The following is a 25580-nucleotide window of genomic DNA, read 5'->3' as shown; positions in this document are numbered from 1 at the left end:
ATAAGCGTTGAAGAGTAGCGAACGTTGGATTGATATGGTTTTCGTTGGCGCGCGAGATAAGAATCGCGTTGCGGAGGTAAAGGTAGAAAATGCTGAAAAAGAGAGTGGAAATTGCAAAGTAGGTACGCGGAAAGAGAGAGAGTAGTGACAATCCGCAGAAATGAAATCTGTTTGCTTGCTTCTCCGTCGCTTCCGGTTTATCTCTCAATTTGCATAGTATCACTGCTGCGCGAGCTCGCGGAGAAGAATCTATCGCAATAGCTGCGTACAGGTCGTAAATAAATATGATTGGCTAACTGCGTGTGTGTGTGTAAGCTATATGTATCGCGCCGGTGAGGGTTTGCGGCTTATCATCGCGGCTGGCGTTGGAGTAAAGTCGAATAAAGTAAAACGTTTGGAATTTAAATGGAACGTCGAGGATTGCTGGAAACTTTATTTTACAACGTGCATTAAGATATAGCGGGCTTATGACGTGGTTGTAAAGCTTCGATGCCCATATTGCGAGCGGGCATAATGCAGTCATGAAACGCCCGGCTGGCATTGCGGCTTCCAAATAAAAGCAGCCTGCCTGCAAAGGTCTGCTATCTTTCCTATACACCGAATGTCCTCCGCGTATATATTTCACCTACGTCCCCCCTCAATGCCACGCCGCCATCTTTTCATTCCTCGCTCTCGCAAGTGGCGCGAATAAATCCCATCGTTCATTCCTCTATCGTTTCGGCTCTTCTAATCGTGTCATAGTAAATGTATAGTTTTGTTAATAACCAGAGTTTCGAGTCGCGACAAAATGATTCGACGAAACGACTGCTCTCGTTGCCAATGGTACGTGTGTCATAGAGGTGGCCAAAGTAATAAACTCGAGATACTACGCAAGTCTCTTGAATGTCTCATTGTGATTTTTTCGGCCCTTCGATATAATTCGTCTACCGTTTTAACTGTTCTAATCGTGTAATAATAAACGTTAGCTTCGTTAATAAGGAGAGTTACGAGTCGTGCCAGGATGATTTGGTGAAACGACTGCTCTGGTTGCAAATGGTACATGTCAGGTGGCCAAAGCAATATACTCGCGATACTATAATGTATATCGATCGATGTATCGAGGACCGTGCGCAGGAAGAAAGAAAAATATATTGCTCTCTGCACGTGCATGTACACAAATATTGCCAAAAATATAAAGGCACCTGCGATGCCACAGTGCATGTATCTCTCAACGAATATGATGCATTGCCTTTGCAATTTGTTCGATGCGAACAGATGCTAACGATATCGTCGATAATTGGACTTGGCGCGTTACGTGACATTTTTTCTTGTTTTTTCGCAGTGTGTGTATTTTACGCTCAGGATTAGTATTAAGTATATATATATATATATATATATGTGTGTGTGTGTGTGTGTGTGTATGTGTGATAGAGCAAAATTCTCAATAGCTCAATTCTTGGCGACCCTTCCTGATTCAACATCTCCACGCCTGGCGTTGACAAGCGGAAAGAATTATTAAATAAAATTATTTTCTCCATATCCGAAATTTACAGAATTTAATGTTAATGGATTTTCGAAACGATAATTCGACTTTTAATATAATTTTGAAAATTTCCTGAATTATCACACGTTCGATCAATATTTGTTATTTGTGTAATCAGGTGTTTTTTATTCGGCGATAAATTATTGTTTGATCCGATTAATTTATCAACTATTTTGATTAATGTCAAGCAGTATTTCTCTTCGTGTAAGTATTAACCATAATTTGTAGCCTTTCGAGGGTGGTTGAGACGTACTTTGGAATGGAAAATGTCCCGCAAACGAGGCATCTCTCTCAACACGCGAGTCTACCATGTATTATATATATATATATATATAGGTAATATAGAGCCATGTGTGTATTCGAAATGACTGAAACGCACCAACCACAAAACTGCTTACTGTGACCTAGTGTTTCTGGCTGCGGAAGGTTATAGTTATTGCTTTAATAATTGTTATATATTTTATAGTACAGTGTAATAGTTTCTAAGTAATTCTTACGGCACACAAAATTGGGAAGCACATAGAAACTACTATGCTGACATAGATAAAGCTGTACCCTGCTTTCGAATAGCCGATAAAAATCTACTCGCGAACTGTCAATGGCTGCTGGATCGATCGAGCCAAACTGCAAGTCTGAAAGTTGCAGTCACGTACGCAACGGGAAAGCAAATTTAACGAAATTTACTGAGAGAACATCTGCTTCTCTTCCCAATCGTAACGTGACTTGAACTCTTCCAAAGTGATGAACAATTATTATATTTCGAAAAACTTTTAAGCAAGATAAAATTCTTTCAGAAACAATTATGGATTGTGAACAAGTTATTAAATGCCTTGTACATGGTATATATACGTAAATATATATATATATATATACTACTTCACCTTTAGAAACTAGAAACTATAATTTCTGACGTAACGAACATTATTCCGCGAAAGAAGCTTTTTCCTCGAGACCACTTCCCAACGCGCTTGCTCTCGACACTTTCCAAAAACTTATTTACGTAAACACTCGCGCAATGTTTTAACTTTCCTCAAAACACACCATTCACCAGTTCGATATGATATTGCAAAAACGCGCGTGAGATTCATCAATATAACCCAAGTTGCAAAAATAAACAAAACTTTCCGGTATACAGTCATTATGCAATAATGTACTTCAATGTAGCAAGCTAAAAGTTTATTTAACGCAATTTAATATTTTACATCGTTATAAATTTACCTGAAAAGTTTAATCCGCGAGAACATCGAGACGCCAGCGTTAATGATTAGCTTAGCGACTGCAGAATAGAGCCTGTGCTATGTATACAAGTATCTATTTAGCCATAGAGTTCAATAGTATGTATTGTAGATCGGATCAGATCGCCAATAAATAACTGTGGTCACGTGATTTAGGGAATAGAATTTCCTTGTTTTTCAGGTATACCGGTTGCTGCAGGTGGGATCATGGCGAGACTGGCGAGAGAGTACGAAATGGTCGAATAGGTTGCATAAATTACGAGGCTAGCGCGGAATGCGTCGCATAACGAGATAATTAATACACGTACGGACGACTGTTGGCGCTCTCGATGAATTCCGTAATTCGCAGTTCGCATTTTGCCATCAGTTGTTTCCCTATATCTGCACGCAGTTTCCAACTGGCCTATCGGACCATCATCCTCCGGCACACCGGCCGCCACCACCAACAACAACATCGCAGCTTCCAAATCAATACCCACTGATTTAACATTTACGCTTCTTTCTTCCCGACTAATTTTCAAGCTGCACTTCCTGTTATTTCGCTTTCATTCGTTATGCCACACGCTATGACTACGAAATTTACTTTTCGCGTTTCGACGAATTCCAACTCGTGCAACTTTAAAAGGCTGCCTGCCGCAGCCGAGCAATTCACGTTTTGATTCAGGATACAGTGACTAGCCCCAGCGTCATTATGGGTGACCTCCTACTCTACTAATACCGTTATTACGAAATGGGCCGGATTCATTCGGCTATCTCGCTAGAGCAGTCCAGGCCAGCGGAATATCCAGCGAGATTGTAATTATCAAGGAGATGAACCGCTCGTATATATACTATAGTCTGCTATATATATATATATATATATGTGTGTGTGTGTGTGTATATATATACCTATAGCACACAGTCGAATCGCACACATCTCACGATTTATTGCCACGGCGAATAACAATAAGGGGTACGCAGCGTATATCCTGGTAGGCGAGTGTATTAATTCGCACAGAGGAGGAGCTACCTGACATTTGACCTTGAAGGACATCCACTCGGTCATTGGTATCAAGCTTGAAGATTTGGAAGAGTCTTTTTGGTTTTAGCTCAGATCCCTGTTGGATCGGCGCCACTCGATCCTACAAAGAATTTTTCGTTGAAACGATAAACGATGGTTCGTCGTCCGCAAAATTATATTATAGAAGCATCAGTTTGTACAAGCGTTTCCCGCTATTCCTCAAACTCGCAAGGAGGGAGCGAGCTGAGATAACTTGTTTGACCTTGGAAGATATTCGCACGGTCATTAGTACCAAAGTCCCAGCTCGTGAAGTGTTTTGCGGTTTTGGCCGGGATCCCCGGGTGGATCGACGCCATGATCGAGCCTCTGCTTGCACCCGAAGCATTTCCTGCGACTTTCGCTTCGAACAGAATCTCCAGAGTTTTTCAGCAGGCGGTGCCTAACTTCTCCATTGTTCAAAGCGTAACGGGGCTGATTCTCATCACCGTCGATTGTTCCCGACAGAAGTGAACTTACGGACGAGCTGGAATTATTCAGCCTGCGCCGCAGAGTTTCTTTGACGCAAATTGCCAAAGCCAAGATCTCGCAGGAAGAAAACACAAGAGCTAGTTTTTCCCTCCTACAATCGCAAATTGCGCCATTCATAATTTATAATTACTGCCACCATTTGCCCGAATATTTTTCGATCCAGCAGATCAATCGCAATACGCTATTTATATATATATATACGTAGCATGGTGGTAGGTCGAAACTCTCCCTGGAGATTAATAATACACTAATGATTCATCTCAGGGCGAATCGCGTTATTTCTCCAGCATTCCGTATCAATTCATTAGCCTTTATCTAATTACGGTAACTTAATATCACAGACGCGGTTATTACCTGGAAGATTAACGCAAACTCGATGGAATCAATGATGCAGCCAATCATCTAATAATCTCCAGAGTTTAGTCGTTCAGTGGTTAAAATCACGTTAGAGCATATTGTACTTGTACCTTCGGTGCTTGGTAAAGGTACACTGAATTACAGGATAGACTTATTTGCCATAACAAAAGGTAACGTATCTGTTTTCATCGACCTATACTACTTATACGAGCATCGAATAGGATGAAAATCTCAGAAGAGAAATTTTAGGGGCTTGAATGGAGGTACCTATATCGATACGTTGAAAACTTAATTGGCTTTGCCACTGGACCATTACACGTGTAAAGTAAATATATACACAGCGTAGATTGGATATATAACTCAATTTACATAACACGCACCAATTATAATATAACCTACGTACATGCACTGAGACTGCTTTTCACGCTTTTTTAAACGATGACTTTTAAAAGCAGTAAAATAACAGATTTCACAAAGAGATGCACGATAGCTGTACAATGTCGGATCTTATCTGGTACAGAGGATACGGGCCGGACTATTTTAAGGGCAGCGCTCGGCGTATGCAGTGAAACTCATTTCCAGTAAAGCGTATAATATCTCGTAAAGATATCTCTATGGTGCAGTTTATAACGACCGTGGCTACCGTTGCTGTTTGAAAAGGGCCGAGTTATGAGAAGGATAGTTACTCACTTGATATATATATATATATATATAATACGTATACATATATATATAGCTGCTAGAAAAATTGGCAATCGGATCATTTTTTGAGGCGATTGGTAAATAGAGCACTATATTTGTTGGAGGTCGTATATACATATATATATATAGTATATGAAAGGCCGGGGTAAGTCGGATTTATTACGTTTGAAAGTTTAACAATGTCCGAGTAGGCTGACTATCGCTGTGACTTTAACCGAGTTCGCGATGAGTTCGAGATGGTCGAAAGCAGATAGTGTGTGCTATAGATATATATATATATGCTGCACTATATCCTTGAAAGCTCAATCCGCATGCCTCGCGATTCATCCCCGAACTTTGCCGGTTTCTTCGAATTTATTGGCTCCACGTAGCAGCCCTTTCGTTTTCGCCTCTTTACCTCTGCTTTTCCGGACTCCCACGAAAATAAAGCGTGTAAGCTGAAGTAACTGTGCGCCGAGTCTGGACCTCGAGAGAAAGTAATAATACACTTGCCGATATCCTGCAGCGGCGCAGCACAGACCACTCTAGCAATGATTAACCTTATATAAGGTTTCCTCTGGTAGTCGTGAAAAGTCATACAAATATAACATATATATATATATATACAATATGTATATGTATAATGTAAATTAATAATGCATGGTGCTTGGCTTTAATAAACAAATTTCATTAACGAACTGATATTAAGCAAGCACTGTAACATCCAATTACTCTCAATACTATTGCAAAATTCACGTTACGTTTATAATGCCGGCGTTTCAATAAAGCAAAACGATATGAAAACACTGCAATATTAATGCGCTATAGAAACTATGGCAAATTGCAATTAATAAAATAGCTGTAGGATTCTTGCAAAACGAAAGGAAAACTTTGATAAAATACCTACTATTGGGCAGAAACGTTCATTGGATAAGGTTTTAATTAATTTAATAACCGACGTGTCTGCTTTACGACGTCGTAAATTCTGTAATGTAAGTAATTCAGAAAGTTTAAAGCCACTGCACCGAGGAATATCATTTAATAATGACGCGAGCGCGTATATAAAAATAAAAATCTCTCTATTCAAAATAATATTCGTATAATTAAGAATGAATTTCCTTCCGGTTTGTTGTTCAAATTACTTTGGCGCATAGAGGATCGTGTTATGGGGGATGTAGGTACAGAAACAAAAGCGTAATCTGCAGATTTATCGTTTGCTCAGCTACCTACGTGCAGCTGGTTATACGCCAGCGCAGGTGAGAGTGATTTAGAAGCTTTATGATTGGCTTGATATATTAGATATATATATATATTATGTACGTCACGCGTGAACATTGAGCTTTAAAATTGATAAATCGCCAGAGCGATTGTTTGTTACGATTCTCATAATAGATACGTCTGATTTTCAACCTTCCCCAGTATAGTGATATACGTCCCGTGTACTAATATATATATATATATGAAATTTCGTATAACTGTTCGTGTCTTAATTACCACAGCCCAGGAGTCCAGCATTTTCCAGCGAATTCTCGATTTTCCTTTTCAGGAAGGATTTTCTGCTTGAAATTTTTTTCATCGCGATGAACTGCACGCGAAGAGTGCGAGTCCTTTGAGGATTTCCAGCTTACAAGTAAACTCATTGCCGCTGCTTAGTGGTTACGGAGTGGATTTCTCGTTAGCCAGACTGCCTCTCCGCAAGTAACTTTATCTCTGTCACTCTTTTCGAGAAAATCGCTTCTCTTCTTCGACTCTGAAATCTCTTTTAGAGTTCAAATTCATCCGTTGCTATATATACGCTTTATGTGTGTTCAGCAACAATAGCAAAATGCTACGTTCAGAATTTTAATAAAATCATATATATACGTATAAGCACATTCGTCTCTTATATGCTACATATATATAACACGTGTGCAGACAGTTTAACCCGAGATTCTCGCTGATGATAATAGGTTTGTCGATAAGTCATAATTACAGTAATTGCGTTGTAAACCCTTGCTGTTCGCATCCCTGACAGCAGACGAGAAGAAGTCGATAAATTTCAGAGAATCTGCGTTAAATAATACTGCAGCAGGCTATCCAAAGCACTCGTTACGCCATTAATTAGAGCATTTGCCTATCCCAAACAGAGATCTGCATGAATGATGAATCTACCGGTGCAGATTCTTTAATTAATCCCTGCAATAAATTATGAATTTACTTGTTGAATTCGTTTAATTGGTCTCGCTATTTTGCCTGCTAATAATTGATTGGTTACACCCTTACAGCCTGCGATGCCCATTCGACGAATGCTTATTTCTGTCAAGGGTTAAAAATTTGCATAGCGCAGAAATGTCCATGGATCTTTGGAAAAAGCCCCGTTGGCACAACATTCCACGACGTGGTCGATTGGAAAAAGTAGCTGGTCGTAAAAAGTTTTATCGCCACCCGGGCGTGCTAGTTGCTGCACTTACTACTCTATAGTATTATAGACGGTTTTTCTCTAAGAGCGATATATAGAATGGTCTTAGTTCGCTATAGCACCTGTGCACTTGCAATATACTGTCATATTTAATCATATCTTAACGCGTTGATTTTTAATGGCTATTTTAATTTAATTGCTTCCGTTGTTCATTATAAACTTCATTTTTTTTTTCAATTAATCTCGCTCATTACTTTTAATACTTAAATTAAAGGGAAAATGGTAATAGTATTATAGTCTAATAACAAGAAATCTATACTACGTGCAACGGTTAAAAATTCTATATATACATAATTTTCTGTACAATCTTGCAATTTGGGTTTATCTACTTATGGTCAGACAGATGTAGTAGTTAAAAGAAATGAAATTCTTTGATTATAACAGGATAAAATTAGCTAACAGTAATAGAAAATCAAAAGTTTCAATCATGTTTTGGCACTCAATGCAATTTTAACTACTATATTTCTCACGTCTGCTTTTAAATCTTTTTTTCTTGTATGTTCGAAAATATCTCTTAATCGTTGAAGTTTACTCTGCAAATTTACTAGATAGAATTTTTTAATTTAAGCAAGGTAAAGAAATAAAAATTTCTTCCTTAAATTTCATCAAGACATTTTCCGTTAAAATTTCAATAATTAAATCCTTTTTAAGTTATTAACAAAATAATTATAAAATGAACTCGTAGAGTGTACTTGAACAATTAAAAAGATTACTGATAAATTGAAATTGAGTAAAAAATCAATATTTGATGTCATAAAGATAGGTCAAAGGCACAAAGATAAAAACTATAAAATATTAAAATCGTATTCACAGTAGCAAAACTTTAATGAAACAATATTGTTTCACAATTATCCAATAATATATGTATATATATATAATAAATTACTGAAATACAGCAACAGAATTTTATTTCATTTAAATGCACAATCTATTCCTCTACAAGTAGATTTATCCTACCATATCAAACCTCCTCAAATCCATTTGTCATTGAGCTTCCTGCAATAAACTAATCTCTCCAAATCTAATAGGTATATCTCTTTTCGATCTCCTCCACACGTGTTTATAGATATCAATTTCTTTGCTCGACAGTTTCAATCAACTTTTACGTGCGATTTATTTGATCCGACCCACAACTATCCTATAGTACCTATGTATTGTAACCGAGGAATTTTATAACCACCCAATGACCAAGCAGGTTTCTTTCCCTCGTACATACATACATACACGTTGCCGATAGAGAGCAGTCATTGAACTGTGGTAGCTCGATAGAAAGCTTTACTACATCCTTCCCAAAAAAAAAAAAAAAAAAAAAAAAACATACTAGCACGATATAAAAAAAGGAACATATTATCCATAAAAGCTTATTTTCTAAAATTTCAGAGGCGAGAGCAAGGATAATTGGGCCACCGGATATTTACGTGAAAACGGGCAGTCTTCTAACGTTGACGTGCCTGATGTCCCAAGGACCCCACGATTTGGGTACGGTCGCGTGGTTTCGTGGCAGCCAACCGGTGGTCACGTCGCCAGCTTCCGAAAACGACATCGATTCGCAGCCACGGATCAACGTGGAAACCGAGTGGAGCGATGCCCTCGCGTCCAGGTAATATACTATATATATATATATATATAGATACATTAAAGCGTGTATATATACGCGTCCCCATTGTCATTTGTCGGCAATCCACTGTACGCTACCATATATAGTAAGCGCGCGGGAATACATATTTTGCGAGGCAATCTAACATTGGGAGAAAGATGATTTGTGGTGGAAAGCCATAAAGATAATAGCCGCTCAAGCGGATTTAGTCGTTGTTCGTTGGATTTATTTTACGACGCCTGTCTACGACACTCGATATCTCTATTGTTCCTATATACTAGTGTAGTGGTTTGCAGGACATTTTTATTGGAAACATTGAACGGTCGCGAGAAATGATGCGAGACAAATGGCAAGATCGTGGCTTACACGTTACACGCTGGCTGGAACCTAACGTGACCTAACTTAACCTTATATACCTAACCCAACCTAACCGCCTGCACCTTATCACTCTTCCATCCTACCTTTATTTTAACCTTTTAATCTGTATCGCTCCCTCCGTTTCGAAGAATCGATACCACGTTTCTATATGATTATATAGCGCAGATCTTGTTTAACGATAATAAATAAATATATATATATATATATATATACACATTGCTAGAATGTACATATTAAAGAAGATGATTCTCGTGACGCAGGTTGAGAATCACGCACGCCAGACCAAGCGATTCTGGAAACTACAGCTGTGTACCAACAATAGCGGATAGTGCCAGTGTCAACGTACACATCATTAACGGTGAGAGAGACAAGATTTTTTCAGCATTATAACGAAAACGATACCATCTTTGACACACCGAGTATACGCCTCCCAGTCCGAAACAGGTAAAATGGTATACAAGAGAGAGAAGCTATAGAATACGATATGCAGCCGTCAAGTCAAGTTTTCCAAAGCAGCTTTTGTAGCTTATACTTGGCGTAAATACGTTTTCATTAAAAAAACAAAAGAGAGCATTCTGCTTTTTTTTTCCTCTTACCGTTCAGACCGGTAGACGTACATACGTTCCTTTGGAGGAAGGGCGCGGTGCTATAAAAGCAAGAAGAAGAGGAAACAGTGGTGTGCTACGCGAATACATTTATTGTGAAAAGACGCGAGCGAGCGAGCGAGCGAGCGAGCTTCTCTAGCAGAGAAGGGACCGCAGCATGCCAGAGCATGGATCTGGTTAACTGATTTAGTTTGGATTGGCGTTTTCTTCCTCTGCCAGCTGCATACACCACTGTACCGCGATAAAGCAGGCGAGAAGCAGGCAGCTGGCAGCGATCGTAAGAATTACCACATCTTGTCAGGTATTATTATACTGTACACTGGAGTTTATTCGAATCCTATACCAAATATCGAGTAGACGTTTCATATGTCCTTGTACGGTTGTAGTATGGATCCATGGAAGTTTGCCGATTTATTTTTTATTGCCATTTTCTTCCTCTACGAATTATACCACTGTGCTGCGCGTTAAAGAAATAAGGAAGAAGCGAGCAGCTGATGGCAATCATAAATATTACTAAATCTTGTTAGGTATTTATTTAGTGGAGTTTATTGGAATCATACCAAATATCGAGTGGATATCTCATAAGTTCTATTGTAGATGTAGTATATATAGATCTATGAAGTTTGCTGATTTATTTTTGAGAGGCATTTCTTTTTATACGAGTTACGCAATCATTCTATATGAGAGAGAAAAAATGAAGCATCGGGTAGCTGGCATCGATCATAAGAATAATCACATCTTATTAAAATTATTATATTGTAGAGTGGAGTTTCTTCGATTCATAACGAATATCGAGTTAATATTATTTGATAGACTCTCGTACGTATATATAGTACAGATCTATCGAGTTTCCTGATATAGTTTGAATTGGCGTTTTCTTCCTCTACGAGTTACACGCTTACACCACCACACAGACTACGCTACAATAAAGCAAGCAAGAAGCAGGCAGCTGGCAGCGATCATAAGAATTACCAGATCTTGTTAGGTATTGGTATATATCGTAGATTTTATTCCAAGTTTGTCAAATATCAAGTGGACGTTTAACAAAAATTTGTAAAGTCTCTCCTTGTGTAGTTTAAATTGGCATTTTATTCCTTTAACGATAGTTACACACTTACACTACCACTTGCGCAGTCTACGCTATGATGAAGCAAGCATCCGACAGTTATCATATATAAGAATACTATATATATACCTTTGTTATAGGTTTCTTGTGTACATAGGGAATTTCTTCCAATTACACGAAATATCGAGTAGACATTTGATACACCCTCTTATTAGCTAGTGTATAGTGGAGAAAAAAACTTGGCAGAATATAAGTATATACAGTTGCAGGAAGTGGCAGGACAAGCCGCAGATTTTTCAGCAAAGCTAAGCCGTCTTAAAAACTTAAATCCTTTTAGGAGTCCCGTTAAAAAAGTTATCACTGTTTCCAAAAGCGTATACGGTAATTTTACTCCTTCTTCATCATAAAACCTGGTGAGAAAAAGCCCTAACTTTTTATATCGACCACGTTCAGCCCTGATTCCCCAAACAGATATACAGTGTACGTGTATGCATGTATGTGTGTGTGCGCGCAAGGAAATGGCTTTTCCGCTAAAGTTTCTATTAAATGCTTCATTGTCAAGTTTTAATAAGGTTAACCGGCATTCAAAAAGAGCGATCGTATTTCAAGGATAAAAAGCTCGAAGATTGATGCGCCTTGATAAAAGTTAAACAATCAACTGATCTCGAACCTTTCATAGTATTATCACTGAATATCCTAAATCAAATGAGCTGCAACCAAGATAAATTGCTTATATTTCCTTTAAAAATTATTGCCCTTATTCAATTCCTGTGTTAATAAAGAAAAAAACTAATGCAAGGATTTGCAAAGATAAGAAGGCGAATGCCTCACAATGATCCTTAAATTTCTTTCTCTCGACTCGAATCGATCCACCGACTCGTATTTTTTTATTATTTTGAAATTGCTACTTTTCTCGCTTGATAAAAATTAAATAATCAACTTTGAAAGCATCATCACTGATGGCCCTAATCAATTGATTCGCGAACGTGATAAATCGCTTATAAATCCTTTTAATAATAAAGTACATAAACCTAATGCAAGGATCGAAGAAGATAAGAGGGCGAACGGCGCGCACTATGACCTCTAAAATTCTTTCCGCAGGATCTACCATAATATACGTATCTCTCGATTCTATTCGATCTAGAGACTCAAAGTCTATAGTTATTTTGAAATTGCAGCTTTTCTATACGGATATAGGTAAGTGCGCGCGGCTACCAAAGCTACTGTAGTACTACTATCCGACTTTTCCATTCGTCTGCTTTCTCTCACTGCACGGCAAATCGTCCACAAAGAAACGGTTCTTTATAGATTCCTTTGTAAGATGCATTGAATTCCCATTCGTGAAATTCCTCTGGACTTTGTAATATTTTGCCGACCGAACATTCGAGGAAGCAATCTCTTTCTCATATGTACGTTTACCTATTTATCCATAAAACTTAAGAAAACTGATGAATAAAGTGTAAAAACTGGACGGAGAATATTCTACGTTATTTTTAGTTAGATATAGTACATCGCACGTTCGCGTATTATTTATCTATAAAACTTAATAAATCTGATGAATAAAGTGCAAAAACTAGACAAAAAATATTCCCCATTTTTTTTCGTTACGTATAGTATATCACGCGTTTACCTATTATTTATCTAGAAAACTTGAGAACTCTGATGAATAAAGTGTAAAAACTGGACGAAAAATATTCCGCGCGTTTTTTTCGCTGGATATATATATATATATATATATATATACTGTACCATGCGTTTACCTATTATTTATCTATAAAACTTAATAAATCTGATGAACAAAGTGTAAAAACTAGACGAAAAATATTTCGCACTTTTTTTCGCGCTACATATAGTATATCGCACGTTTGCCTATTATTTATCTATGAAGCTAAAAAGTCTGATGAATAAAGTGTAAAAACTGGACGAAAAAACTGCGCACTTTCTTTCGCTCGATATAGTGTAATACAATATGTATACTATATAAAACATACATATAACGCGATTCTTGCTCCTTGAAATATTATAGGTGTACTGGAATTTTTATCAGACGGTCCACGCTTATCGTGAATCACGCTGATCTTTGCAACGATCAAGCACGGTCTTGTTTGTTTGTCTTTTAGCCAGCGCGCTACTGCCGCTCATCAGTGGAGTTTAGTTTATAGGCCCAGCCATCCGTTGAACGTTTAACCCAGTTTAACTATCGGTCCAGAAGCGCCGCCGTCCCAATCGAAACTTCATATGTAAATATTGCGGATGGCGTTTCCGCTTAGATTTCAACGGATATCGGAGATAACAATGCCGCCAAGCGACGTGGTGCATTCTGCCCCTATAGCTGGCATGCTCGATCAACTTTATCCACTTCTGCCAGATGCATACACACCTATATATCTATATATATCAAACTGGCAGTGTCCTAAAAACTAACCGATACCACACTTCGTAGACTCGTCGTGGAAATAATAAGATTCGTTGAGAATCGAGTAAAAACGAGGTAATTGTAGAAGGGCTGATTAAACGTAGTTCTGCACTACTTGGATTTCGTTCGACGTATTTAACAGAAGCACAATGGCGTAGTTTCGTAACGTAGCATAATACCGTAGAATGGGTGAATTTATAGGTTCCAGAAGTTTTAGTTATCGAGACACGAGAATGGGAGGGATCTTGAGAAATTGGTAGTTTGTAAAAAATTCAGTCTCAGCAAGAGATAAAATTTTATAAGTGTTATATATAGAGGGTATAGTTTGCACGGGGAGCAAGAGACAAAGGGTGTACGCGATATAGAGATTTGAACGGGTATATGGCTTATTAGAAATTTGAAAAGTGCGAAGATTGTCACGAGGGCGAGGGTCGTTCACGTTCGGCAGGCTATATATATGGTAGATTACAGCGATTATAGTATAGGGCCTACGCGGAGCTCACTCTGCACGATCTGCACATGGCACGATACTGCACCTTGACATTACCACATCAATCGATGTAGCGAGCTGTTTCGTACCACTTGAGAGATCTGATCCCGCCGCACACAAGGGTTCATCCCGCAGCATCATCAGCTTCCTCTCTCTCTCTCTCTCTCTCTCTTCTCTCTCCCTTTGACAAATAAATAATTAGCTTTTGTAAATTACTAATTATAATATACAGTTCTTATTAAGCTTTCCAACTTAAGTTAAATTTATTCCGTTTTACTTATTATTAATTATCACTCTGTATAATTATAACTTTCCCTCGTGAACAATAATACATTCATCTATCAATCTAAATATTTTTCTCTCTCGAATTTCGATTCTCACGAACAAAAGCCTGTTACCACGATTTAATTCGTATTTAATCGAATACCATATGCAAGGATATTAGCCTATAAAGAAATTGAAACACACAATCGCTTTGACTCTATTGAAAAAATACAGTGTATATAAATAGAGTTTAAAAGTCAGCTGGAGTTTCATCAATTCCTTTCCGAGTAATCTTTCGCTACTTTGACGCATGTGTGCGTCAGCTGGCTATACCCACAAAAGATGTTGACACTTAATCTATTTTCTATCAAGATGTTTTTAGAGTAGAAAAATTAATCTCTATGTCCTCTCTCTGGTTGTTCTCATTTTCTTGGAAAAATTGCTTGGTGTATTTCACCTATTTTTTGTGCCATTTTACCGTTGATTATATATATATATATATGATCATATCGTAACAAAATATGTATACAGAGATCTTTCATTCTATCGAGGAGAGACGAAGCTATATATATATACATGTGAGTTTTCATTCCTTCGTGATAAAATGATAAATATTTTATATTATAGTATATATAGACTGCTTTTTCATTATTCTCCATTGGCATCGAGAGCAAAAAAACTAGGAATTCCAATTACATCACTATAATAACGTCGGTCATCGATTCCTGCAGTTTATCATCATTTTTCTAAAATACTTGATCTATATGTGTATAGTATATAGTAATATAAGATCGCCTTGTAAATACTAGGCGTTGTACTATATTTACCTGGAAATAACGTATAGTATGCTGTCCGTACATCAACAGACTTTTCGCAAATATTGGCAGAACGTGCACATTGTATTTTCAAGCGTACCTATCAGATTCGCGCGAGTCAACAATATGTTATGAAAATCAGTTGAGCGGCGCAGCGGAAAAAGAAATAAATCCAATCGCGCGTAATTCCGATCGAGGCTCTCACATTTTCCAGGTGTCCGAGCCAATTATTTCTCGTAATCCTGAAAATTAGTCGATATATTTGTGACGTTACATGTAATTTCTCGCGCTATACATATATATATATATATATATATATATATACAGCTAAACGAAGAAAGATTTATGTCGTGCCAGTTCGTTTGCGTCAAAAGTATATCGACTCGAGGTAAATTTCCTTTCTTACTCGCGCGCACGCGGAGGAAATGTTTCATCCTTCTGTACTGGAGCTGGCTCTATTCTCGTCTGTGCAGGAAGATAACCTGCAGGGAGGATCGTAAAAAAATAAGTCCAACGGTACACGCGTCTATTTGTAAATATAAAAGGAGTAAAAGCTAAGGACGACCCTTCGTGTTTTACAAGATTACGAACGCTTATAATTCTGAAGGAAATAAATCCGTTCCGGCGAGTGGCATTGAGAACAAAGGAAAGGGGATATAAAGAAATTGAATTTGTCGATCGACTCGAAGGTTTTTGTAGGCTCGCGTGGTATTTTCTCAAATTGCTTTTATTAATCGAATGCTTTTTAAAGCCTTTAGGGGGATATTTACTTTGAAAAGAGCCATTTCCGGCAACTGTATACACAACTTGGGAAACATTAATTCGAGGAGATAGAGGGTAGATCTCCGATGAAAAGGTGGCTGAGCTTTGATCAAGTTGCTCGAAATCGTGCCGACTGCATCGAATTAAAGCTCGCGTACATAGCGGTCAATAGTTCCCTCGGTTTGGGTCAATAATTTTCCTCGAATCATTCGGACTTTGAAAAGCCAATAGCGGCTATTCTCGTCATGAATAGATGGCCCAATCAACGCCTATATGTATAAGTTGGTAGTATTTCTATTCGAAATCAGGCTAACCAATGCCGCAATAACAATGAAATTTATTAAGAATCACCGACCCCGATATACAGTAGGCTAAAGATGGACCAAATATTCCGCTACCATCGGATTATCTTGCCTCGGTTATGGTCTTTTATCGTGCAAAAATTCTTGTAAAATTGCAATGATAATTTTCAGCGATTTTGTCATCCACGATTGTTAAATTCTTATATAAATTTACAACAATTTCTTCCACTATATATACACGTATAAATAATACAACAATGGGTATATATTTTTCCAGAGAAAAGCGAGTAAAAAAGTCTGCTGCACCCTATTGGAAGATCTCTACGCGGGAAAACTTTCAATTTGCATTTGTGCGCGTCTAGGTAGAATATGATGTATTAGGTCGACGAGACGATCCATTTAAAGCCAAGTATTCTATCTTCATTAGGGCTTTCCAGTTTTCCGAGAAATAAGCAAATGTTGCTGCGAATATCCCAGGAGACTGGGATGTTTCCCGATTCGTCAGCCAAGTTTCCTTCAGCCATTCCCCCTAAATTTCTTCTATATATCTATCAAATATATACATATATATATATGTATATACGTACCACACTCGCCCGTGGTATTCTCGAAGCTAAAACTCGACAGATTTAAAAACTCGCTTGTTTTGTATCCCACGCGCGCTCCAGCTTCGGTTAATGATACGAGACGCACTATAGAGACTAATTCATCAACGTCGAATCGCCTTACTTCCGCGAATGAAATCTTCCGCGACCAGAAGAAGCTCGTAACTCGTAATTATATCTGCTAGGGAGCAGCACGAAATTACCTTTTTAATATATTCAGCGGTGTGTCTTTGAAGGGAAAAATCTAGTAGATGTGCAACGGTGCACGTGTCAAATACATTCGGTTCGTAGAATAAGTTATTTATGCTCTCTATTAAATAGCATACTATGTGTATGTGTACATAGAGCACAGTGCAAAGCAGAGGATACAGCTACTGGGTAAATTAGCATTTTATCTTGGAACGTTAATTTTGCTAATAAAACGTCTACGGTATATATATACAAATGTTACTGGCATTACCAAACGCCAATAATATCCAAAGTAAATAATTGCGAGTTAGCTATATATATTTATATACCCACGCAGCGAGATTCGAAACAATTGTAATCGGATAATGGGTACAGCATAATTTAAAATGCAGTAATGTATAACACAGAAATATCCCTCTTGTTATTATTTTCGATGCAGCATAATCTCTTTGATCTTTTTCAGGCGAGCACCCAGCTGCAATGCAGCATGGCAACACGGCGGCTGGCTCGCCGACTTCGAGAACCGTTCTGGTCACGTTGGTCTTCTTCTTGGGCCAGCTCAGATAATGTGCGTATACCAACTACCGCATCTCCAGGAATTCTCAACCAGTGGATCATCGAACAAACTCTATTGCGCGTGTCCGTGTGTCTGTGTCTGTGTGTGCTTCACCGCACGAGTGGAAATAGTGGATCGTTCTCCATTCGATGGAAAATCGGAAAACTCGACTCTTCAAACTTTACGCAATACTTGATTTTTCATCCTCGTTCTTCGTACCTTTTCCAAGCCCGGATTGTTACTTGTATATTTTATGTTGATGACAAGTAATTTGACGTTGCTTGTGCGCGTGATCACGGAGAGACTCGAGAAGAAAGTCTTAAGTGTAAAATAAGTGTCACGAGTGTCACTAATAAAAATATCCCTTCACGAAAATACTTTTACTGCGACTTGACGGTCCAGTGAAACCTCCGCTTGATGGCACCCCCCACCCTTTTCGTCAGTCATGTCTCAGCTTTGAAACTAAATAGATGAGAGAAAAGAGAAATTGTTAACATCTGTAATTCAAACACGATAGACCCCCCACTCCCTTGATCATTGTAAATAATGTTTTACTCTTGTAAATAAATTATCCAGATAATATGTCTAATTGAAGTTATTGAGCTTCCTTCAATTTTCCACGCCATGCAATTGAAAGATCTTGGATTTGGAAAGTGGTGAATCGTACCACTCAATATAGGTTAAATATCAAATAAATTATGCAGATAACGTCCGTTAGAAATTATTGAGCTTCCTTGGATTTTCCACACCCTTAAAATCACCATTGAATATTTGGCTGTGGGTTGAAAAATCTTGAAATTCTCAAAAAGGTGGTATACCGTACTACTACGTTATGTGATCGATAGTCGTGACCTCGGGGAAAAGCTTGCAGTTTGAACTTTTCTTCGTCTTCTTGGAGTATTTAAAGAATCCTGCTGTACCGAGTCCAGGTCATGAAGCTTTTATTTATAAACTACGTCGTTAAACCATGCGGATAAGAAAAAAGAATCGAGAGAAAACTGGGTAGGTGAGTATAATCATGGCGGAAGATGAGTAACGACAACGCAGAGTTAATTTTTCGTCAGGATAATTATTAGGTATGTATTCGTAGAAAATTCACTAACGAGAATGCATTGCAGTTGAAACTGGAGATGAGCGGAGCTTTTGCCTTTCATAAAAGAGACAAACTGGGAGATAAAAAATTCTGCTGATGAATGCAAAATGAACTTTTGCGTCGATGAGATTTTCAATAAAATCGCTCGCTATTATTAAGAAAAAGAAGTTTAACGATAAATACGGAGCAATTAGCGATTATTATTGATGATAGTGCGGGAAAAAGTTGGGTCGTTTAGCTAATGCGCGCTTTATCCCGCCCAACCGTTTGGCCGGAATTGTACGTCAACGTAAAATAATTCTCTCGCTCCCCCCCCCCTCTCTCTCTCTCTCTCTCTCTCTCTTTCTCCCTCTAATTATGTATTACTATTATTTGTATAGGGCTACCTCGGCTCTGATCGGTCAATAACTTATAACGAATCGCCACTAATGAGTATTGATTGCGCGCGGCAAGCATCAGGACGAAGAAGAATGAAGAAATTTTCGTCCCGGGTGACCGTACACAGGGGGTACGTATAGCTATAGCTATAGCATACGTAGAGGCCTCATCGTCTGGCACGTACGTAAGTAAGATAAATGATAGCCCCGATGCTTCTGTTCCGGGACTTCCGTGGCGCCTGCAGATGAGCCGGTATAAACCGTATGAACGCACGGTTTCGCTCGAATTCCGCCATTGCTAGATGGAACGGGCTGGATTTATTTTCCCTTGCCACGGAGGCCGACCTAGTGATCCAGCCAAGATTCGCTTCGATACGGAATTCGACGCATAAACGTTATTTTGTTGTTCTTTTTTTTCAGGCTCTGATAAATAAACTATCGCACTCACCGAGATTTCACGAAAACCGTCATAAGCGGAATCAAAAGAACGGAGAACAGTCTTATCGCAGACACTGTTGCACATTTCGCCTATCAGACACGCTTGTGTACACATAAATCTCTCTCGCGTGTATCATGACTAGTCGTTATCAAACTACGGAAATGCTCCGCTGTGTAAGCCGAAACCTGAAAAACCGTCTCTCCACGTGAAATGGATTATAATTAAACGGTGAAGCACAAGCTCGGGCTGGCCACAGGGCACGCGCTCAGGATTAAGGAGGTTCTGTACTTGGATATAACATTCTGTACTAGTCAGACACGTTTGAATATTTCAATGAAATTCTGGAAAATACTTGAAGATAATAGAAAATTAAGTAATTAGTCTAAACTCTAAAAGTTCTTTGTTTTGAATCACTTTTAATAAAGGTTAACGCATTCGTAATTGTTTTTACTTGAAAGAGATGAGTAATCGAGAAAAAAAATAATACTTTGGTTGTGCTTCTGTTGATAAAGTAAATAATCAAAATAGCGGTTTTGATAGTGCACGTTTTAACATAAATTTAGAACTTGCATTCTTTAAAAAGTAATGTAGAAGGAAATTAATATTTAGCGTTAGAAAAACTATAAGTTTGAAAAAGCGAATAATGGAACTTTTTGTTCGTTTCAAATTTAAAACTTGTCTTACGAGAATAGTGCAGTTACCACTACCCGTTTCGTTATAACAGTTAGCGTATGTAAACGGATCAACAAAGAAGCGAAAATAAAGGTGAAAGCATTGCCGATGTTAGTTGGGCTGGCGATGCCGTGTCTTTTAGCTTTAGCATAAACACCTCGAAGATAGCCGAGTGAATGTAGCGAAGCGAGGCAATAAAACAAATGGCAATCTAATCTGTCTGTATAGGTAACGCCAGCAGCCAGCACAAGCAGCCCAGCCTGCCAACGTTCTTTTATTACTCAACAACGAACTCGATTGGCGGATTGGCGACGGTGAGACAAGTCAGAGCAGAGAAGAACAAAGGCAGACGACATAGGAATCATAGGATACACGCGACCCACTGCTCTTCGCATCTCGAAGAATCCATCAAAAAACAACTTTAAGAAATCAAACAAATCAGACCCATTTGGTAGCAGGTAATTGGCAAATTATAGCAAGCCGTGTGTGTATGTTAGACACTCTTGAAGCCATATAATATAATACCATATTATGCTAGTCGATTCTCTTTATCTAAACCATAAACGAGATCTCGTTATTAAACTTCTCGCCATTTTTCACATTGCGTACCTATTCGTGCAAGAATATCTCGACCAAACAAATACCTCTTTATTGCGTATATTTAGACAGTTTACAGGTTGTATACAATAGTTTTGCTACGGAAAATTAGATCATTGCAATATGCTGAAGGCTCATTGAATTATCACGCATATTTCTCTTATTTTTTCCATTCCAGTTCTACGTAAATTATCGTATGCCTACCACGATTAAATATTGATAAAATGATAAGGCTATAAATAATTGATAATTTAGTTAGGTAGTGGGGCAACTACATCACGTATAACGTTATTCGGCGAACCGATTTTCCGACAAATGGGAAATCTAATTCAACTGCTTTTACCATTCAATCTACATTTTGTCGTATTCATTAAACGGAAAAGAGATTTATTGTAACGAGCACGCTGTCAATAAATCTAGGTTACGGAAAGAATCAGCTAAGAAGCTTATAATTAATTTAAAATGAACAACGATCCGTGAAATTTTATTATAGTTTTTGTTTTAGTAACTGATCGATATTGTAAATGCGAAGGAGACAGTTTACTGTTAGCTGTGATCCGTGCCGGGTTACTTGTACGAAAGAAACAGACAGAATATGCTGATGTTTTTGAAGCATTTCAATAAATAGAGCGACGAAGCTAAACTTGTTATTGTTCTTGCTCTTGCTAGCCAATGATACATGGTGTCAAGTGACACGTGACCGAAAATATCAAACACGCAGGTCCAATGCCAAACTGAACAGTCCGAATCTGCCGAAGGATCGAGTACGATACTATTTAATACATTTAATAGCTAGCAGTCGTCATTATAACAATCTTGCTTCCACGTGCTTTACATACGCTTCTGCATTCAATATCTTTGAACTTTAATAGACTCAGTTGGATTCAGTGCCAGTTCTGTGATTACATATATTTATACCAGAACTTACAACGAATACCATTAGGTAAGGAAACAAATTTTTAGCATTTTAGAATAATTTATGCGAGCCATTAAAATTTATATCAATCACAGTCTGCAAAATCACTATTTATTCAAAATCTCGTTAGTATAGTTGATGTATTAAAAAACTATGACTTCTCTAAATGCTTTCTAATTATTACAAATGTGTCGTGATATGAAAGATTGCAATTTTATTTCCTTTTTAATGTAGATATTTGTAAGATATTCAAATGTTTGAAGTAACAGTGCGTAATTATCATTTATTTTATAATCAAGGTATACGTTTCTTGGAATCAACGGTAGTATAATATTTTAATTAAATATTCGTCGATGTTTGAAAATTTCAACCGTCTCGTTTTTTTCATCTCAAGCTTACGGTTTCATTATGACGACCTTGCCGATGTTTGTGTACCTACAGCTATAATACTTTGCCCTTGTAATATCAGTGCTAATGTATGGTGTACACACAAATAATTTCAAATACTTCTTAACCCTAGTAGAATTATAATTTCAAAATTTCGTTTTTTTTTTTTTTTTGTTAACAATTGTAAATTATTTATTTGTAATAAAAAATTAATTTATTATTATCTTTTCATAACAGGAACACCATTAAACCTGTAAATCATGGTATCAACAACAGTGAAGGAAACTGAAAGCTCTGCTGTGAAGAGTGAAACATCCAAGATGGGTATACCTCCAGGCAATTACCGACTTGTAGGATGGGACATGGATGCTACTGGCAAACAATTAACCGATGAAATTTGTCAAGTAGCAGCTTATACACCAAACAGCACGTATTCTCAATATGTTATGCCATATAAGAATCTCAGCACACCTGCGATCAAAAGACACAGAATAATGATTATAACAAGTGGAAAGTGTCGTGTTTTAAAAGCAAGCACCACAAACAAGGTAATTCCCTGCATGTTACCATATTTTTTTCACGATTAATTACTTTGGACTACTGGTTCTAACAGGTTATCAAAACTAAAAGTGAAATTTCTGCCTTAATGGACTTCTTAACATGGCTAGAAAATATTAAAGGTGATGAAGCAGATGGTGTGATATTGGTATACCACGAACCTAGAAAAGTCATACCGCCAATGCTGCTAGAAGCTTTAATAAAATACAACTTCCTAGAAAGATTTAAAAAGACTGTCAAAGGATTTGTTAATGGCTTCAATGTTGCTACAGCAAAATACACCAAAGTCCAAACTTTCTCTCTTCGTGCTTTATCAAATGCACTGTTCGAAGAAGTAACAAGCTAATTTATTATTTATTCGCTCTTAATATATATGTCTGGGCAATAAATGATTAATATTTGGGATGATTTATTGATAGAAAACGAGCTTGGACAACGCGGCTCACAGAGCCAGACTCGCATTCCAAATAATTCAACGCTTGGCAGCCACTGATGGAAAAGAAGAAACACCCAAAACGGTGGAAGGAAGTAGCGGAGAAGAAGTTGGCAGTGGGGATAGTGATGCTGTCGCGTTGAAGAAGACGGTTGAATTCATCCGAGAATACGTTCAGCCTATAGAAATCGAGGAAAACGAACGTTCGGGTTTGTATAGAACTTTAATATCCGTAAAACTTTCTCTCTATTATTATTAAGTCGATAACTGACAGATTAATTTATTTCAGAACTTAAATTGATCTTTGAGCGACAAAGTAGCTTAAGACCGATTTTCGATACTTTGATCCGTCGTAGCCGACGTGAAAGACAGCACGCTACTCCCTTGCGCCGTTTACTAGCCGAAGCTGGCATAAATTACATACAACTTCAGGTGGTTACATGGCATTTGACAAAGTTGCTAATCTCTAAACTATTATTCATCCATAAATTGATGGAGGTCTGTTTATTCCTTGCTGTTTTCAGGAAGCGTGGACGGAAGGGAAAAAAGAAGGCATTGAGAAAATCTTGAAGGACAAACTATCAAAGCCCGATGAAAAGAAGATAGAAGACCTGATGATGATTTTGGTAAACCACTTTGATTCGGAGAAAAAACCGAAGATCAAAACGGAGAAAGACAAAAATGACAATATCAAGATTAAAACTGAAGCCGAGAAGGAGAATAACAATGACATCAAGTGCGAATCAGGTATCGATAGCCCTGACACAACCACGATATGCATTCCTCTGCAAGCCTCTGAATTTCTGGAAAATTCGGACGTAAAGCTTAAAGCTTAAGTAGAGTTTTGCATTGTAATTTGTTTGACCTTACGAGAAGACAATAGATAATAGATGAATAAAAAACCATTTTTTTTATGTTTGACATTTGTAACGTAAAAGACAAATGTTTTGATGGTTTAAAAATTATATTTTAGTTGCTTTGTGATGCATAATACGAACGGAGCGAATCCGTATAAATATTCTGAATTTAATTATTTAGAACACTTATTAACGATGTATCGATGCTTTAAGGATTTAGTTTATTGATTTTTCTATGTCGGAAGAAAGGAGAAGATAACTTTTATGATTAGTATTAAAATATAATTGATGTTAACTCACGTGATTAGATTAATAAGAATTGAGACTGGTAAATGTATAACAAATACTATTAGGATATTCTCTAAAAGATTAGGTTGCTTACAGTGATCCTCAGTTTGAGTAATATTTTTCTACGTAATAACTTCTAAGTTTTTCGTTATCGTAAATTAAGTTTATAACGTAAAAGAGATAATGTATAAAATCGATTTTTATACGATGGCAAAAGTATTTTAAGGAACAATACATTTGTTAAACCTTTATGTTAAGATCTCATTCTTTTAATAAAGATATTTTAATGAATGCAAACTCTTAAAGTTTTATCTGTTTCTTGCTAGTCGGATCTTCAAGGCTCATAAAATAATTAAAATTACGTAAAATTACCTTCCGCAATATGCATATAAGATACAGTATAGCTAGAAAATCTAACGGTGATAATCAAGAGAATGATATAATTAGGGAAAGGTAAACCGTAAGTGAAACTAAATAGGTCTGTTTTAAAGGCTAATCGATAATGTAGCTCTCTCTCTCTCTCTCTCTCGCTCTTGCTCGGAGCGTGTGCTAATAAGCTGCAACATCGGTTCCCGCTTATCAAACACTTATCTGCACCGTATTAGTTTCTTCGCCGATACGCTGAACCGTAGTATCTGGAGTGGAGAGCCGCGGACCATGCGAGTCTCTCCGAGAAGCTTCTTAATTGATTGCAATGACCGCGCGCACACACACACACACACATACACATGTAAAAGGAGTAAAAAAAATCACAGGTAACGGCCTGGGAAAACTCGCGAGCATCGTAATAGTACCGAAAGTAAAAAGTAATGAAAAGAAACGGGAATGATATGATTATATGAGTGGTGTAATGTAATGTATAATTGATAAGGCGTCACGTTTGTAAGATCTCATGTTAGATTTTCATCCCTTCATTACGCTAAATATGGGTAAGAGAAAAATGTGCTGTACGCTTCCGGTAATTGCACATGAAAAAGGGAGTGCAGCATTACAGAGATTTAAATGCGCGCGCGAATACATACGAAAGAGTTAACAAATGTATAAATAGGAAGAGAAAAACTTATAAGTCGGAGTGTAGGCGTGGAGTACCATGTACCGCAATAGAATTAGCTGGGTGTAAGCAAGAATTTTCAGGGA

General features: G+C 37.6%; 2 protein-coding genes across 3 annotated transcripts in view; both read left to right on the top strand.

Annotated features, from left to right (window-relative positions):
• LOC136776228 (zwei Ig domain protein zig-8-like) overlaps positions 1–18008 on the top strand; it is a 109265-nt gene extending 91257 nt beyond the window's left edge. Inside the window, exons 4-6 of the mRNA XM_066731610.1 lie at positions 9162–9381; positions 10017–10114; positions 17734–18008. Coding sequence (XP_066587707.1) covers positions 9162–9381; positions 10017–10114; positions 17734–17837 — 422 coding nt within the window. The 3' untranslated portion in view covers positions 17838–18008. The remainder of the gene's footprint in view (positions 1–9161; positions 9382–10016; positions 10115–17733) is intronic.
• A 2659-nt stretch (positions 18009–20667) lies between these two features.
• LOC136776238 (maternal protein exuperantia-like) lies at positions 20668–24734 on the top strand. 2 transcript variants are annotated; one of them, XM_066731626.1, is made up of 6 exons: positions 20668–20865; positions 22545–22855; positions 22921–23199; positions 23285–23507; positions 23588–23730; positions 23823–24734. In XM_066731626.1, exons 2-6 carry the CDS (start codon positions 22568–22570, stop codon positions 24132–24134), a joined length of 1245 nt encoding a protein of 414 aa, XP_066587723.1. In that variant the 5' UTR covers positions 20668–20865; positions 22545–22567; the 3' UTR covers positions 24135–24734. The 2 variants fall into 2 exon arrangements, with proteins under 2 accessions (XP_066587723.1, XP_066587722.1); XM_066731625.1 differs by lacking the exon at positions 20668–20865 and adding an exon at positions 21678–21947.
• Positions 24735–25580: the final 846 nt, after the last annotated feature.

Source organism: Prorops nasuta, unplaced genomic scaffold (assembly GCF_024137725.1).
Source record: "Prorops nasuta isolate Cenicafe-Biocafe unplaced genomic scaffold, Cenicafe_Pnas_1.2 PNAS00009, whole genome shotgun sequence".
In the NCBI taxonomy this organism is placed as follows: Eukaryota; Metazoa; Arthropoda; class Insecta; order Hymenoptera; family Bethylidae; genus Prorops; species Prorops nasuta.
This window is presented reverse-complemented; position numbering and strand designations above follow the sequence as displayed.